At 35.6% G+C, this 18,962-nt stretch overlaps 1 protein-coding gene across 1 annotated transcript; it reads left to right on the top strand.

The window, feature by feature from the left end:
- The first annotated feature begins 298 nt into the window (after positions 1–298).
- CUNH11orf58 (chromosome unknown C11orf58 homolog) lies at positions 299–17,721 on the top strand. Its single transcript, XM_036259390.1, has 5 exons — positions 299–520; positions 6,482–6,565; positions 9,669–9,729; positions 11,281–11,390; positions 16,530–17,721. Exons 1-5 carry the CDS (start codon positions 458–460, stop codon positions 16,758–16,760), a joined length of 549 nt encoding a protein of 182 aa, XP_036115283.1. The 5' UTR covers positions 299–457; the 3' UTR covers positions 16,761–17,721.
- Positions 17,722–18,962: the final 1,241 nt, after the last annotated feature.

Consider the following 18,962-nt stretch of genomic DNA (forward strand, 5'->3'; position numbering starts at 1 on the left):
TAGCTACTACGGACACGTATGTCAACGCTGCGCCATTTCAGAGAAAAGCGAAACCCCAGGCTAAGCCTCTTTCTGTGTCAACGAAGCTTTGCTACAACGCTCACCGCCATACCCATCCGCGGGAAAACTCCCTTCACCAGTCGGAGAAGGCGGAGTCTCAGAGGACACTCCCGCCGCACTGCGCGAGGTGTGCCGCTGGGCTTCCTGGGAATTGTAGGTTGAGTCACCCCTCTTTGTCTTTTGTTCAGCCAGTATAGAGTCCGCCAGAAAACTACATCTCCCAGAGTGCTCCGGGGTGACGCGCGGCTGCGGCGTGACGACTGTGGCAGAGAAGGCCCGAGGGGCTCTGCGTTCTGGAGTGGCGCTGCTTGGTCGGTGGCAGGTTGCAGGCTGCTGGTGTCGCGGCTGAGGAGAACAGCGAGTCGGTTTGGCATTTCCGTCGGGGGTCCCCGCAACGATGAGTGCCGCCAGGGAGTCCCATCCGCACGGGGTGAAGCGTTCAGCCTCCCCAGACGACGATGTAAATAACAATGGCGGAATGGATGAGGGTTGAGGCCTACTGAAGGTTGGGGTAGGCCGGGAAGGGTGGGTGTAGAAGGAGGACATGCCGAAGGTGGCCCGAAAATTGGGGGTGCGGGGACCCAGAGGAATGGGAAATGTCTCCTTGTCTTAATTAGGGTCGGAAGGTTTGAAGCGGGCCGCTCGCTAAGAGCCAGAGACCTGCGTAGGAAGGGAGACCGAGGAAGGAAATCCTGTAGGGTCGACAAGTGTAAGGGCGTAGTCAAAAGGTCATTATTTGCCTCTTTGGGTGCTGATGAGGTCTCTTGGTCGGGCCTTTCTACTCAGGATGGAGACGGCAAGACCTTTCCTATTTTAGGCTTAAAATACTTTTGTGACAGTGTCAAGATGTTCGTGCAATTAGGGCAGATCTTCCGGCCGGGATTATTTTTGCAACGTTAACATTTAAACTTTACTGTTAGGAGTAAAGTCAGAACCGTATTGAATGGAAAAATTGTACCGGGGAGTCATTTGTTACTGGCGCAAAGTGGCGAGGTCTAAGACGTTGAGACCTGGAAGCCAGTTTTGATGTCAAGTACCTCCCTCCCTCTCCCCTCCTCCCCCTTCCCTCCTCTTCCCCCTCCCCTTTTGTAACCCCCGCCCCCCACCCCAGCTTGTCAGTTTAAATAACAAACCATTTCTTAAAGTAACAACATTAAATATTTACTGCTGTGCCAGGTGTTGGAAATTAAAAGATGAATAAGTATGTGCTTATGCCTTTTTGTATATCTGTCCCAGCTCCTAGCGCATTGTCACGGAGATTGCAGTAACCAGTAAATTTAAAATTAGGTCCTTCTTACAGTGGGTAAATAAATGCCGCGGAAGCGTTGATGGGGACATTTGGGAGAGGGGGGCATGGTAGGTCAACTTTAAGAATGGTGAAGGGACAACATCTAGTTTTCTTTCCATTATTGTTTAAAGCACTTTCGACTTCTGAATATCGGGTTGTTTATTTTCTATAGTGCAGTTAAGTGTCTTTCATACTTTGTGAACCATAAAAGGCTAACTGCATACTACTAGTGCATAATTTGTAGCAAATGAGATAATGGTTAAGACCCTCTGGGTGGGTGGAAGGGTTAGGTCCAGGATAGTAACGCTCTTTTAACTTTGCAGAAAGATTTAGTAATCAGTAAAGATAGGAAGATGGAAAAAAAAAAAAAAAAAAGATTGGAGGATGAATAGTTATAGTGAGATTTCTGCATGCCCTCCCTTACTCCCTACAACTAGCTTTCAGATCTTTTCTTGTTGATATGGTCATCCAGAACATGCCAATAGTTTATCTAGGCTTTTGAGTAATCTGGATGCCATTTTAAAAGCTATTACAGCCCTGGCCGGTTTGGCTCAGCGGTTAGAGCGTCGGCCTGCGGTCCTGAGAGACCCGGGTTCGGTTCCCGCTAAGGGCACGTACCTTGGTTGCAGACTGTCCCCGTCCCTGGTTGGTCGTGCGGGTGGCAGCCACTCGATGTGTCCCTTTCACGTCGATGTTTCTCTCTCTCTCTCTGTTCCTCTCTCTCCCTCCCACTCTACCTGAACAAAAAATGGAAAAATGTCCTCGGGTGAGGATAAAAAATTAAAAAAAAAAAAAAAAAAAAAAAAAGCTATTACATTATTTTCCTCCAGGTATTTAACTGACTTGATTGCTAGAATGTTAGGCACCTGTTTTGCTAGACTCAGAGACATAACTCTTTTAGCTTGACAGAAAACTCTTGGTGATATTAATTTAACACAAAATTAAAGGGATTAAGTGATTGAGCTTCTGATGGGATCAGTTTAAACTAGGAGACCTTTAGGACCTTTTTCAGTCCTATAAGCATTCTCTTTGAAGTCAGTGGTTATAGTTGCAAATCAAATCAGGATTTAGCACCTTCACTTCCTAAAATTGATTATGTTGCTAATTTTATATTATAGTGCAATACTACAGCAATCTATCCCTTTATAGTGATTTTTTTTTTCTTTATTGATTTTAGAGGAAGGGAGAGGGAGAGAGAGATAGAAACATCAATGAGAGAGAACATCGATTGGCCACCTCCTATATGCCCCCACCAGGGATCGGGCCCACAACCTGGGCATGTGCCCTGACTGGGAATCAAACCAGTGACCTCTTAGTGCATGGGTCAACGCTCAACCCTGAGCTACACGGACCGGGTGATAGTGATTTTTGTTTAAGTCAGTTTCTTTCATATGAATTTTATTTTTGCTGGTAATTGGGAGTTACCTTGTAAGTACTTGTTTTTAAAATATTTTAATATATGTAAAACATTTTTAAATGTTTTTAAATATATATCTAAATTGTAGAAAATCAACTAATTATAATATGTGGTTGGTCAACAGTTTCTAATGAACATCCACTGCATGTAAAAGATAGTTGAAGTTTTCTTTGCTCGCTGACCTCACATGTTAAATGGGGATTACAAAACATTTTCAAAGATATTAAAAGTAGATACTAAAGCACAGAATCCAACTCTAGGAAAATGCTGACAGTGTTAGAATTAAATTCCAAGAGTTACTATGGTATTATTGGAGATAAATTGATTGTAGTTCTATAGTTTACAGACAGTTTAAAGGTGATTTCATTGGTTTGATTGGAGTGGAGAAATGAAAGCTATCTTTTAGGGAGTAGGAAGAGTGGGAAGTTAATTTTAGCACTGGTGTAGAACCTCTGAGAATGTGTCAGGGCACCTTGGACAAGGTACTTGCTATTGTATGCTAAGGTCTTTGAAAGCAAGAACCAGAGGACTTCATGGTTGAAAAAAAAATTAGGGTTATAAATTGTAAATTATAAATTATACATATGTAAAGACATTGAAGACATTTGCTCTTTTAGTAGAGAGTTTGGGGAAGTTAGGGGGTTTATTTGTTTTAATTCTCACCGAGGATATTTTTTCCATTGATATTTAGAGAGAGTAGAGGGTAGAGAGGAAGGGAAGGAGAGAGAAACAGAAACATCTATGTGACAGACACATTGATTGGTTGCTTCCTGTAATGCCTGAGGCCAGGGATTGAACCTGCTACCCTCTAATCCATGACCCTTCAGTGCCCAGGCAGATGCTTTAACTACTGAACCACACTGGCCAGTGCAAGTTTTGGTTTTTAGACAATTATTTTTAACCTAATTTTTTAAAAAAGTTAACCTAATTTCATATATTTTTATAACTATAGTTCCACTTGTGTTTAGTATGTGGAAAGAGCAGAGGATGGAAGCAAGTCCCTTAGCCTCTTTGCCTCATTGTCCTGATTTTTTAAATGGTCTCTTGAGAGAATGTAAGTGAAAGCAGTTTGTAAGTTGTAAGACACTGATTTTTAGGCATTGTTAAGACAGTCTTTTAAAGAAGCCTCTCTGTGTCAGTAAGAAATTAAAAGTAAGAAGATAGCCGTGGCTGGTATGGCTTAGCGGTTGGAGCGTTGGCCCACAGACTGAAGAGTCCTGGGTTCATTCTCTGGTTCGGGTCATGCGGGAGCAAGCAATCGATGTATCTCCCTCACATTGATGTTTCTGTCTCTCCCTTCCACTGTATCTGAAAAACATCAATGGAAAAATATCCTCAGGTGAGGATTTAAAACATTGAATTAAAAAAAAATTTTCTTTACATAAGTAGTTAAATGCCAGGTCTAGGTTTCCAGAGAGCAAGTAATGTAGTGGGACTTAGAACTTAAGCTTCACTAGTACTTTAATTTTTTTTTTCTACTATATTGAGCCAGAAATAGAAGTAGTTAAGAACTAACTGGTCTGTGAAAAGATGAGCTGTCAGATGGAAAGAAGCAGAAATTTGGAACTAAGGTAGTCAAAATCATGAAAGCATATAAGCCCCCTACCAAAAGGAATTTAGAAGAGCCATGGTTGTTCATGTATTAAAACAGTTTTAACTTCTATATGCCCAGAAGAAATGGCCATTATTGTTTCTTTTATATTCTGTTAGTCTTTTTTACAAATAACTTTCAGAAGTAAGAATAAAGTGATAGTGAAAATCGCTTTCATTAGAATGATTAGCACCCTCTGAATACAGCTAACTGCTTATCAGTTGCCATGTGTGAAAACAAACATAATTTCAGATTTCAAATCTATTTCTGATAGACTTTTGCTTTATTATGAAGTTATTCTAATTCTTACATTTGTATTATCAAAATATAATACTACTTGAATTATTTGAAATGTTTGATCGCTCATAATTTTGTGTTGAAAAGGGGTTGTAATTTTTGTTCCATAATTGTGAAACATTTTCATTTTTAGATTATAAACTCAATTAGAATGATCAGTGAATATTTTCATGTCTACATTCCTTCTAGTCACCTTTGTATACACACCTGCCTTCATCATTTGTCCACTTAAAAACCGTATCAAGTAAGTTTTGGTGTACAGATATCATAAAAGATGATATGAAATAGGCATTATTTTTTAGAAAAACAGATGGTCCAGGCTATTGTAGCAAAATATTACTACAGGATGAAGTTTTTCCTGTGAAGTGACTCTGGATGAGAGTATTATATTTCTTGTGTTTTCTTTGTCTATCACTGATTTCTGGGTTGGAGAAAAGTTATCTACATATGCAGTTAATTTTGCCATCACCTGTCATTTTGCATTCAATTGTTTATTTTTCTAATAATTGTGAAATGCCTTCTTGTCAGTTTTCAATTTTTACCCACTTGCAACTATGTCCAATGAAAGCTAGAAGCAACCAACAGAGGGGTGATGTTTTCTTGAAAGATGATACAATACTGTGGACATGAGAAAACTTTTATTTTTCTATTTTCTTATTTTAGTCATTTTTAGCATAGTTGGAAATAATTGATGAATTAAAATTAAATAATTCTTACATTTGTTTCAAGATGTAGGGAAAAATAGCATTAGGATTCCATAATATTCCTTAGATTTATCAAAGGGTTCAATATTTGATATTGATTTGGTCCATTTGATAATTATAAGGTAGAATGAGTTATTCTGTTCTTTAAAAAAAAAAAATAAGTAAATTTTCTCTGTATTCTTTGGAACAAAGAACAAAATTGGGTCCAGTAGACTCTGATCTTAAACTGTCCTTTAGAATATCACTAAAGCCAGTTAGTTACTAACAAGTTTGGCAGCCTTCTGGGTTCAAAGTCCTACATGCTCTAGGATCCTAACATTTGGTTGCCCACATGAACAGCATCATCTTCACTTAGGAATTTGTTAGAGATGAAATCCATGAGCCCCACATCAGACCTACTGCATCTGAAACTTCTGGTGTGTTCTAACAAACAAGCCCTCCAGATGATTAAGATAGAATTAAACTTTTGAGAACTTCCCTGGTCGGTTTGGCTTAGCGGCCAGAGCATCGGCCTGCAGACCAGAGAGTCCCAGGTTCAGTTCCCGCTAAGGGCATGTACCTCGTTTGCAGTTTGTCCCCAGCCCTGGTTGTGTCCTGCGGGTGGCAACCAGTCGATGTTTCTCTTTCTCTCTTTCTTCCTCTCTCCCTCCTGCTCTATTGGAAGATAAATGCAAAAATGTCCTCAGATGAGGATAAAAAACAAAACACTTTTGAGAACTAAGCTCTCCAGCTGCAAAAGAACTAAAAGCTTCTGCCTTAGGTAACAAAAGGAATACAGATGCTCCTCCAATGTGGTTACATCCCAGTAAACCCATCATGAGTTGAAAATACCATTACATCAGAAATGCAAACCTAACCTATCAAACATCATAGCTTAGTCTGGCCAGTTTCTGCTGAATGGGTATCACTTTCACACCATCATAAAATTAAAAATTCTTAAGTTGAACCATCATAAGTCCGGGACTGGCTGTATATTTATGATATATATGCTTAATTTCCTAAGTAAGAATGAGAGCCCTGTTTATAGTTAAAACTGATCGGGCGGGAAAACCTATGATTTACTGGTAGGTAAATTTTTTAATATTATTATGCAAAAAATATTAATAGGCTGATTTCTTTTCCAGCTTGGATCTAGCAATTGGGAGGCAGCAGACTTAGGTAATGAAGAAAGAAAACAAAAGTTCTTGAGACTTATGGGCGCAGGAAAGGTAAGCATCAGACAGTATGCATTATCTTTTCTGTGAAAATGTCCTCTTTTGTGTATGTTAATTGAGAAGGACTGAATACACTTGGATTCCGTTTCCCTGTTCTGCATGATTATTTTAGACTTTGGGTAATATAGCTGACCAAACTGAGCACTTAAAATTTTTGCTGTTAAGATTTTCATTGCCTTCGGGCTGTAGGTTTAGAGACTATATATAAAAAAATTAGTTTGAGGAGACTCCTGTGGAAGAAAGAAGATGTTAAAGTTTATGATTTACCATTTATTACGGAGTGATGATTTGATATGAGGTATTTCGGGACAGACCAATTGGTAGGTCATGTAGTTCCTTCCAGCTCTTAAAGCAGTAACCAAGGGAATAACCTTTATCCCTGATTTTTTAAATGTTCAATATATTTTTGTAAAATCCCTTTGTTTGATTAACATAATAGAAGATATAAAATTTGGGCGCCAGGAAAACATCACCTATTGGAAAAAACTCTTCTTGTTCCCAGCGATTCATTTTTACATGCAAACACAGTGATTTCTAGGTATTTATTTTTTTGTAAGCAAGTAAATTTCTTTTTGTAATATTGTCACAATAGCTTTCCTACGAATATAATATGAAGGAAATAGGGAAACTTTTCTCTTTTAAGGTCCTTAAAATGAGATTTTGCTTTTTTTTTTTGTTACTAACAAGGGGACTGTATTTGTGCATTTTAGTTTTATTGACCACTATTTTGCCAGGTATTGTAGTAGGTCCTTGGTGGTGGTGGTGGGGGGATGTCATATAGAGCAATAACACATGTTTGCAGCCATCATGTAATGGAGGAAACCAGATCATAACAATGTAGAATTAGAATTGCTATGAAAGAGCTATACACATAGTGCTGTGGAATCAACAGGCAAGGGTAGCTAACCCTGGCTTAGCTGTATAAGAAAGCTTTCTAGAAATAGAACTGATCTGAATCTGAAAGGATTAGGAGTTAGCCATACTACAACAGTGGGGTTAAGGGTAGGGAGAGATCATGCAATACATGTAGACCTATACAAAGGAAGCATTTGTATATCTCATTAATCCAGATTTTCCATAATTTGTAATTTGTCATAGAAAGTTGTTTGAAGTTCGCCTAGATTCATGCAAGCAAAAGATTTGCTAAGGATATATAAAGTAAGTGATAGTTTAGGGGATATGCTCAACATAGTAGAATGAAAACTCTTCAGGTACTTAGGAAGAATACCCTAACATGAAATGTATAAAATTTAGCTACCAAGCCCTGGCCTGTTTGGCTCAGCGGTTAGAGCGTCGGCCTGCGGTCCTGAGAGACCTGGGTTCGGTTCCCGCTAAGGGCATGTACCTCGGTTGCAGTTTGTCCCCGGCCCTGGTGGGTTGTGCGGGTGGCAGCCACTCGATGTGTTCCTTTCACATCAATGTTTCTCTCTCTCTCTCTCTGTTCCCCTCTCTCCCTCCCACTCTACCTGAACAAAGAATGGAAAAATGTCCTCAGGTGAGGATAATAAATAAATAAATAAATAAATAAATAAATAAATAAATAAATAAATAAATAGAATTTAGCTACCAATAGTCAATTATATTAGTAAAAGTGGGAGGGAACAGATTGAACAATTAAAAAAGAAATTTGGCTGCCAGTAAATGGGCTGTTTAGCATACATTAAATTCTTTGCTATGAAGGCAAAGATTGTAGCTTTATGTACGCTGGTTAGATTTGTTCTGGTTTGTGGCCACAAAGTATATTCCTAATCCTAACCATGAGTATTTTGTTGGTAACAGAACTAGCTGAGAAAGTATGAGTAGACAAGTGCAGTATTATCATCATAGAATAATCTGATGCAATTATATGTTTAGATCTTGTTAATGAAGTCTTTTCTACAATCTAAGGAAATAGCATATTGAATTATTGATCTGTTTATGTGTTAATGACACGTAAGTCAATAAGCATTAATGCTTGAAGCTTTCAGTAGTATCTTTGGATATGGGGAATGTCTGTCATCCTTTCACAATAGAAAGATTTGTTATTTCCTGTTATCTTCACAGATGATTAAGATTGTTTTGCAAAGTTACTCTATGTCTTAGTGAACAATTTATTGATTTACCTTATGAAACTGAATATGAACCTTAAAGAGAAGTTTGGAGCTGATAAATTGAGAGTAATTATGTAGCCAGATCAGTTGGTAACTTTGAATCAGATATATTTTTATGTTTTATAGAACTAGATTGTTTTAAATTGTGTTCTTTTTGACAGTTTGAGATTGGGTGTTCATTGCAGCCAAATACTAATGAGCTAGCTATTTGAGTGTGATATGTCAATAGTAATGATGATTTTCATTTTTATACTTAAAAGATCTATCACTTTGTTCACTGTCTTTCATTTTTAGCTAGCTAAATGGTTTCATTTGCAATCTCCATGAGATATGCCTGAGGCACCACCAAGAGAAGGTGGGAAAGTTAAGGCAGTCATTTAACTGGCTTTTTTGGAAAAGAAAATTTTTAGGTTGTCTTATGTTTTTACTTATCTATCCTTCCCATTTAAAATTCCAGCGTGATCTTGACATACTCTCTAGCCCTTCCTCTACTTTGTTTGTTTGTTTATTTATTTATTTTTTTAATCCTCACCCGAGGACATTTTTTCATTTTTTGTTCGGATAGAGTGGAAGGGAAAGAGAGGAAGAGAGAGAGAGAGAAACATCGACGTGAAAGGGACACATCGATTGCTGCCTCCCGCATGACCCAACCAGGACCGGGGACAAACAACAACCAAGGTACATGCCCTTAGTGGGAACCGAACCCAGGTCTCTCTGGACCTCAGGCCGACGCTCTAACAGCTGAGCCAAACCGGGCAGCGCTACTCTGTTTATGTGTTTTAATAGCATCTACTACCTTCTAACATACTATATTTACTTATTTTGTTTCACCTCCCCATCCCTGCCATTGCTAGAATATAAATTCCATAAAGACAGGGATCTTAATTTAATCTTTTTTCTGCACTGTATCACAGAAGCCTGGAATAGTGTCGGGCATGTAGTAGACACTCAATAATTATGTTAAATTGGTGGTCTCAAATTCTAATACATTTTCTGCCTCCTTATAGAAAGAACATACTGGTCGTCTTGTTATAGGAGATCACAAATCAACATCTCACTTCCGAACAGGTGAGAAACTTAAAACGTAATTAAAGTGGAAGAGTTAAATTTGTAATGTGGAATATTTGTACATATTTCAGGATATTCTAACTTCTGGGTATAGTTTCGTTGATAATTTAAAATATTAGAATTGGAAATGCACATTATATATTTGAACATGTTACATATATTATATAACAGTATATACTTTGATTTTTAAAAGATTTGAAAGTATATACATCAATATAATATTCTAACCAAGAAACTGGCCCTTTTCTGTTTTAATTTTTACTGATGCACAACATACATGTTAATTGTAGTAAGGTTTTAAGAGTTATTTAGCATGTATTGTTATAATTGGCATATTATATTGGTTTATAGTTTATTCACGGTTTTGCTCTGATATCTTTGAAGAGCATAAATTTATTGCAAAGCCTGAGGAAATTAACTTGGAAAATAAAATTGTGGGGGAAAAACTTTTAAATAAGAACTGAAACTGGATTTGGATTTTAATTTAGTCTACTGAAAAGTGAAGTTTTCTCCTATTTAAAATTGACCCTGATCATGGACATTAATAATAACAGGGCATAATGACCTTGGTATATTTAACAAAACTTACTTAAATCATTTAAATTAACCTTATGCTGACCTAAAATATGTACCACATTTTAGACATTAATAGGTCTTTTATATTTCTGGTATTAAACAATTTTGATTAAATTGATGCATTGCTACAAAAGGCTAAAAGAGAACCTGAGCTTTGTAAAATGGAAGTATATTTAAATGGGGTGGGGGGGCTTTATGAATAACAATAATGCAGAGCTCCAACATTTGTGATTAAAATGTGAAATTCATCTTAATATTTACAAATTAAAATGTCATGCACAGAAAGCTTTGATTGTATTGGTAACATCTAGTTCTTGTGTAGTATCTGCATAGGTAGTTTTCTGCTTAATAACTACATATAATAGTATATATGTAAAAATATATCAGATGTTGCATGATAAAAAAAATTTATGTTGCTTCAGTAAACTGATATGCAGAAAAAGGCATAAAGGAGAGCCATTACAAGGTCATTTTATTTAACCATTCTTTGACAGAATTGCATGCCTTTTCTTATTTCTGTTTCTCGTACAGAAGGTTTTGTTTGGAGGGGTTTTTTGGCTTGGAAAACTTTCACTTTCGGAAGAACAGTTATTAGACTATAAATAAGCTAAAACATACAATAGTCAGAGTTCTTCGTAATTAATATTTACAGTATCTGAATTTCAGGCACTTCTTTCTGAGACTCTTGTCTCTAATTGAACTATCGTGGAAAAACATAAGCTCTTTATCTTTTATAAACACTTGTAGTTCAAAGAGTTGGCTATTAAAGTAGTAATCATAAGTACATATTTCAGTTATTTTATGTCCATTATGTCCTATGGTATAGAAACCTGTCTGCTACATTAATTGTAAAATTAGTCACCGTTTGAGAAATCAGCCCTGATTATAATAGCATCTGTATTATGGGTTTTTTTGTGTAATCAAATATTTTTATTAATTTGACTGAAACATAACCAAAGTACCCTGGACATGCAGGGGAAGAAGACAAGAAAATTAATGAAGAACTGGAGTCTCAATATCAGCAAAGTATGGACAGTAAATTGTCAGGAAGATATCGAAGACATTGTGGACTTGGCTTCAGTGAGGTAGTAATTAACATATTTTCATTAAATGGGAAGATAATCGATGTTTAATTTGATATAATTTTTACAGTTACTTAAATTTTTATATGCCCAACTAGGTTTTGTAGATAATGAGTAGAGCTATTTTGAGAGATTTATAAATAAGTTTTCTGATACCAGATGTAAATTCTTCTTAGATAATCACTAGGGTACATTTTTTCAATTATAGTTGACATAAAATGTTATATTAGTTTTGGGTGTATAACATAGTGAATATACAATTATATACTTTACGAAGTGATCACAATAAGTATAGTACCCATCTGGCACCATCCATAGTAATTATGGTATTATTGACTATATTCACTGTACATCTCCATGACTGTTTTTATAACTGGCAATTTGTACTTAATCCCTTTCACGTTTTATACTCATCCACTCAACCCCAACCCCTACCCAATCTGGCAATCATCAGTTTGTTCTCTGTATCTGTAAGTTTGTTTCTTTTTTGTTTGTTCCTTTATTTTGTTTTTAGATCCCACATATAAGTGAAATCATAGGGTATTTCTCTTTCTGGCTTATTTCACTTAACACCTTCTAGGAGTAGGTCCTTCATATTGTGGCAAATGGCAAGATTTCATTCTTTTTTATGGCTGAATAATATTTCATTGTGTATATGAACCACAGCTTTATTCATTTATTTGTTGGATATATAGGTTGCTTACATATCTTGGCTACTGTAAATAATGCTTCAGGGAAAATAGGGGTTGGGTGCATATTTATCTTTTCAAGTTAGTGTTTTGGATTTCTTCAGATAAATACCCAGAAGTGGAATTGCTTGAAAATATGATAGTTCTATTTCTAATTTTTTGAAGAACCTCCATAATGTTGTCCATAAAGGATGCACTAATTTGCCATCCACTAACAGTGTATGAGGGTTCCCTTTTTTCCTACATCCTCACCAACACTTGTTGTTTGTTGATTTATTGATGATAGCCATCCTGACAGGTGTGAGGTGATAGCTCATTGTTACTTTAATTTGCATTTCCTTGACGATAAGTGATGCTGAGCATCTTTTGATGTCTATTGGCCATCTGTATGTCCTCTTTGGACATATATCTATTCAGGTCCTCTGCCCATTTTTTGATCATATGTTTGTTATTTTTGGTGTTAAGTTGTATGAGCTCCTTATATATTTTTGAATATTAACTTTCTTATCAGATGTGTCATTGGTAAATATCTTCCTCCGTTCAGTAGGTTGTTCTTTTGTTGGTGGTTTTCTTCCCTGTGCAAAAACTTTTTAGTTTGATGTAATCTCATTTATTTTCTGTTTCCCTTGCCTGAGGAGACATATCCAAAAGCATATTACTAAGAGCAATCTCAGAGAAATTTCTGCCGACATTTTCTTTTATGGTTTCTTTTTTTTAATCCTCACCCAAGGACATTTTTGCATTTAACTTCAGATAGAGCAGGAGGGAGGATGAGAGAGACACATCGACTGATTGCCACCCGCACAACCACAACCGGGGCTGGGGACAAACCGCAACTGAGGTACGTGCCCTTAGCAGGAACCGAACCCGGGACTCTCTTGGTCCGCAGGCCGACGCTCTAACCGCTGAGCCAAACTGGCCAGGGCTCTTTTATAGTTTCAGGTCTTACATTTAAGTCTTTAATCCATTTTGAGTTTGTTTTTGTATATGGTGTAAGAAAGTGGTCTAATTTCATTGTTTTTTAAATGTATCTTGTCGAGTTTTTCCTACATCATTTATTGACATAACTATCTTTACCCCCATTGTATATTCTTGCTTCCTTTGTCATAGATTAATTGACCGTTTAAGTGTAGGTTTATTTCTGGGCTCTCTATTCTGTTCCATGGTTGTGTCTGTTTTTATGCCAGTACCATGCTCTTTTGATTACTATAGCTAGGTAATGTAATACTTTCAACTTTGTTCTTTCTCAGTATGCTTTGGCTATGCAGGGTCATTTGTAGTTCTGTATAATTTTAGGATTATTTGTTCTAATTTTGTGAAAAACACTGTGTTGGTGTTTTGTCAGGGAATTCAAAGAATCTGTAGATGGCTTTGGGTAATATGCACATTTTAATGATGTTAATTATTCCAGTCTAGGAGCCTGGTATATCCTTTCATTCATTTGTGTCTTCAGTTTCTCTTAACAATGTCGTAATAGTTTTCTGAGCACAGGTCTTTCACATCCTTGATTAAATTTATTTGTAGACATTTTATTCTTTTTGATACAGTTGTAAATGGGATTGTTTTCTTAATTTTTTTTCTAATAGTTCATTGGTATATAAAAATACAGCTGATTTCTGAATATTGTATCTTGCTACTTTGCTGAGTTCATTTATCGATTCTAATAGTTTTTTGGTGGAGTCTTTAGGGTTCTTTATACATAGTAAGTCATCTGCAAATGAGAGTTTTACTTCTTCCTTTTCAATTTGGATGGAAATTTTATATCTTGTCTAATTGCTGTGGCCAGGATTTCTAGTACTATGTCAGATAAAATTGATGAGAGTGGACGTCCTTGTCTTCCTCCTGTTCTTAAAGGAAAAGCTTTTACTTTTCAATGTTGAGTATGTTAGCTGTGGGTGTGTCATATATGGTCTTTATTATGTTATCTTTCCCCGTGTTGCTGAGAGTTTTTATCTTAAATGGATGTTGGATTTTTTTCATGCTTTTTCTGCATCTGTTAATAAGATCATATCATTTTTATCCTTCATTTTGTTTATCTGGATAATCATGTTGATTGATTTGCAGATACTAAAGCAACACTGCGTCCCTGGAATAAATCCCACTTGATAGTAGTATATGATCTTTTGAATGTATTGCTGAATTCAATTTATTAATATTTTATTGCAGATTTTTGCATCTGTGCTTATTGGGGTATTGGCCTGTAATTTTCTGTTTTTATAGTGTCTCTGTTTGGTTTTGGTATCAAGGTAATACTGGCCTGATAAAATAAGTTTGGGAGCTTTCCTTCTTCAGTTCTTTTGAAACAGTGTGAGAATAGATATTAATTTTTCTTTGACTGGTACAATTCACCTCTGAAGCATCTGGTTCAAGACTTTTGTTGGGAGTTTTTTAATTTTTTTTGTCTTTATTGATATATAGAGAGAGAGGAAGGAAGAGAGAGATAGAAACATCAATGAGAGAGAACATTGATTGGCTGTCTCCTGCATGCTCCACACTGGGGATTTGGCCTACAACCTGGGCATGTGCCCTGACTGGGAATCAAACCGGTGACCTCTTGGTGCATGGGTCAATGGTCAACCACTGAGCCACACCGACTCGGCTGTTGGGAGTTTGATTTCTGATTCCATTTCGTTAGTAGTAATTGGTCTGTTACCAATTTTGTTTATCTTTTCAGAGAAACAGCTTTTAGCTTTACTGATGTTTTTCAGACTATTTCTTTTATTTTCATTGTGATCTTTATTATTTCCTTCCTTCTACTTGCTTTGGGCTTTGTTCTTTTTCCAGTTCTTTTGGGTGTAAGGTTAGATTGTTTATTTGAGTTTTGTTGTTTCTTCAGGTAGACTTGTATTACTCTGAATTTCCCTTTTGGAACTACTTTGGCTGTGTCGCATAGATTTGGGGTCATGTTTTCATTTTCATTTTTCTCTACATATCTTTTTAATTCCTTGATCTCATTGTTAACCCATTCATTGTTTAGTAGCATATTTAGCCTCCGTGTGTTTGTTTTTTTCATTTTCTCATAATTTCTAGTTTCATATTGTTGTGTTTGGAGAAGATGCTTGATATGATTTCATTCTTAAATTTATTGAGACTTGTTTTGTGGCTAATATGTGGTTGATCATGGAACATGTTCTATGTACACTTGAAAAGAATGTATATTCTGCTGCTTTTGAGTGAATGTTCTAAAAATATTAAGTAAGTCCATGTAGTCTAATGTGTCATTGAAGGCCATTGTTTCCTCGTTGCTTTTCTGTGTGGATGATCTATCCAATGATGTCAGTGGGGTATTAAAGTTCCTTACTGTTGTCTTACTGTCAATTTCTTCCTTCATGTCTGTCTGTCAATAATTGCTTTATATATTTAGGTTCTCCTAGGTTGGTTATGTAGATGTTTACAGAAGTTACATTCTCTTGTTGGATTGATCTCTATACCCTTCTTTGTCTCTTGATAGAATCTTTGTTTTAAAGTCTGTTTTGTCTGATATAAATATTGCTACCTAGCTTTTTTTCATTTCCATTCATATATTTTTCCATTTCTTTACTTTCAGTCTGTATGTGTCTTTCGATCTGAAGTAGAACTCTTGTGAGCAGCATATGGATGGGCCTTGGTTTTCTATCCATTCAGTTACCTTATGTTTTTTTTAATTTAAATTTGTCCATTTAAATTTAAAGTAGTTATTAATAGGTATGTAGTTATTATCACTTTATTGTTTTCTGATTGTTTTTATAGTTCTCTGTTCCTTTCTTATTCTCTTACTATCTTCTTTTTTATGTTGATGGCTTTATATAGTGTTATGTTTGGATTCCTTTATCTCTTACAGGCTTTTGGTTACCATGCATTTTATATATACCAAGCTATGTTTATAGCAGTCTTATTTTAAGTTGATGGTAAACTTATGTTTGGACATATCACTTCATTTTTTATTTACCCTCACCTCATGTTTGTTTTTGTCATTATTTTTTTTACCCCATGTGTGTGTCTCTACTAAGATACCTTAAATAGGAATGAATAGCATTCAGGGTAGATGAATATATCATGTCAGGACTGGTTTGGGAGAATTCTCTCAGATGTTTCCTAAGTCATCTTTTTTCATATTATAAATACTGGTTTATTATTCCAAAGTAATATAATATGCAAAACATTGATACTGTAATATCTAAAACACTGTTTTGCGCATTTCCATGAATCAGAGGTTAATTTGCCAAAAAAAAAGCTTGTCCCTCACTTTCAAATGGAGGACAGGTGAGTGGTCTTCAAAGCTTTTTTTTAAAATCCTACTCATGTCTAGTATATAAAACACGTGGAGATACCTAAGACCTCAGTTCTTCCTTTGGCAGCCTGTGATTATAGTACAGTCTTAAAACTGTTCATTTAATGGCAAGGAAGTAGTTTTTTTCCAGTTTTATACTTGATGATTGTATTTATTTAAGAGCCTGTTGATTGGTGTTTTTAGGTAGAAGATCATGATGGAGAAGGTGATGTAGCTGGAGATGATGATGATGATGATGATTCACCTGATCCTGAAAGTCCAGATGACTCTGACAGTGATTCAGAGTCAGAGAAAGAAGAATCTGCTGAAGAACTCCAGGCTACTGAGCACCCTGATGAAGTGGAGGATCCCAAAAACAAAAAAGATGCAAAAAGCAACTATAAAATGATGTTTGTTAAATCCAGTGGTTCATAACTCCCAAACACTTAGTCTTTGTATTAAAAGTAAGCCTTATTGTTATAATGCACAGTGGAGGACTGCTTATAGAGCACAGACCTTTGTATTATAATTTTTAAAAAGGCCCTTTTAAGTCATTACAAAGAGTGTTTGCTTTCAGATGCCATGGGTTACACTTTTATGGGCATGACTAAATCAATTTTGTAAAGAGTAAGAGTTGTATAAAATAAGAAATAAATACAATACTCAATTTCCTTTCATATTAGCATCATCAAACCTCTAATCTCACCTTTTTACCCCTTCAAATAGTTATGAGGGAGACACTATTTTTTGTTCATGGTAGCTGTCTTTTTTGTGTGTTCATATTTTTCTCATAAAACGTTTATCTGTACTGTGATGTGTTCATGAAAAAATTATTTTATTATACTTTGTTATAGTAGAACTATTCATCATGGATATTTCTGCTGCCAATAGCAATCTAAATTAATGTTGGCAAACAGTTAGGTACTTAGTTTACTCTTACTGATTCAGCTCTATTCTTTTGGACCAAAGCAACATGAGAGCAAATACTTTTCACACCTGTTAGAATGGAGTTACAACTGTAATACATTTAGAATACTATGATCCCAAGCAGTCTTCATATAATTTGAATTACATTGAATGTTAGATTTTTTTAAACAATATTTGACAAAGTTTTACAGAGGAAATTATTTCTGTGATCATTTGGTCCTATCTCTTTAGGAATATGTAAGCTTTTTTTGTTGTTTTTGGTTTTTTTAGGTACTATGTGACCAAAGTTAATTTTCTTCCTAAGGCCTAAATAAAGAGAAAGCAATTTCCCATATTTGGTTGTGATACCTTTATCCTCATTATCTAAAATTGAGGAACAAGCTTATAGAACAAGAAGCTGAAACAAATTCTCTTTATTTTATCCCAGTGCTGTTGTTTTGATTAATTCCTAAAAAGTAGTATTGCTTTCTTATGTAATTGCTAGTTCTGTTGGAGTAAGATTAGAATAATCTGACTACTGTTATGTGGTTGATTTGTACATCAGATTTACACAAACTGCATTGTGGGCTAGTCAATGAACTTTGAGTAATTGGGTCCAAAATAGTAATGTTTCTTAGTAACATGTTCAAAGGCTTGAATCAAACCCATTTACTGAATTATTATACACCTAGATACTTAAGTGTTTGATGTGTTGGGTTTTTAAAATTATTTCTGTCATTTTAAAAGGAATCTAGCAACTAGAACAGGTGATTTCCTGATTTATCCAATTCATTCTAAAATATTTTCCATACTATTTTTTTTTTTTCTTAATTTCCACATTGTTTTACAATAGGTGTTACCTAATATACAGGGTAAGGCAAAAGTAGGTCTACAGTTGTTCGTATGGAAAATAACACAAATAATAATACAAGAATAAACTGTGTTTTGTATACTCACAACTGTAAACCTACTTTCTCCCTGCCGTATAGTTAAATACTGAGTAAGTGGGTAATAGACAAGAGGTGTGACATTTAACAAAATTAGTTTTAAATTAGTTGGGCCTTATTTAACAAATTTCACATTGGCCACTGATTTTCAAATATCTAGTCTGTTGGGTTGCATGTTACAACTTATTCAGGTAGAAAATGAAGACTGGTTCATGTTTAAGAGTGGAAGAAGGAGAGGCAAGTATTATATTTTTTAAAGTATTTTCATTAATTTGTTGTTCAGATGCTGGGTTTGTAAGTCTTGGTTCTTATATGTAAATAGAAAAGCCTTCTAAAATACTGCACTGGAAGACCAGTTTTCTTCATCTCCAAATAGAGAAATTCTCATTTCAATTAATTCATATATTAGTGTACATTAATGTAATTCAAGGTTGGAATAAATCTAAGTCTGTTTGTCCCTGTTGCCTCATGTCCCAGAAAGAACATTAAATATCATGCTGTCTTTTAAGCATGAACTTTGGGGGTTTTTTCCTTTACAAATTGGGAGCATTAAAGGAGGACAGATGCTGTGTCACCCTGATAATCTGTTTTTGAAAAGTACCAGGTGGGGAAATACAAATTATTTTTGTGCAGTGAAACACTATTTTAATGGCAACTTTCCCTAACACTCAAGTGTTACCTATTGTATTCCAATGATCTAAGTCTTTTTAAAATACTTTTTATTAAAGTATAGTTGATATACAATATTATTTTAGTTTCTAGTGTACAGCAGTAGTAATTAGCA

Source organism: Molossus molossus, unplaced genomic scaffold, assembly GCF_014108415.1.
Source record: "Molossus molossus isolate mMolMol1 unplaced genomic scaffold, mMolMol1.p scaffold_m16_p_13, whole genome shotgun sequence".
Lineage (NCBI taxonomy): Eukaryota > Metazoa > Chordata > Mammalia > Chiroptera > Molossidae > Molossus > Molossus molossus.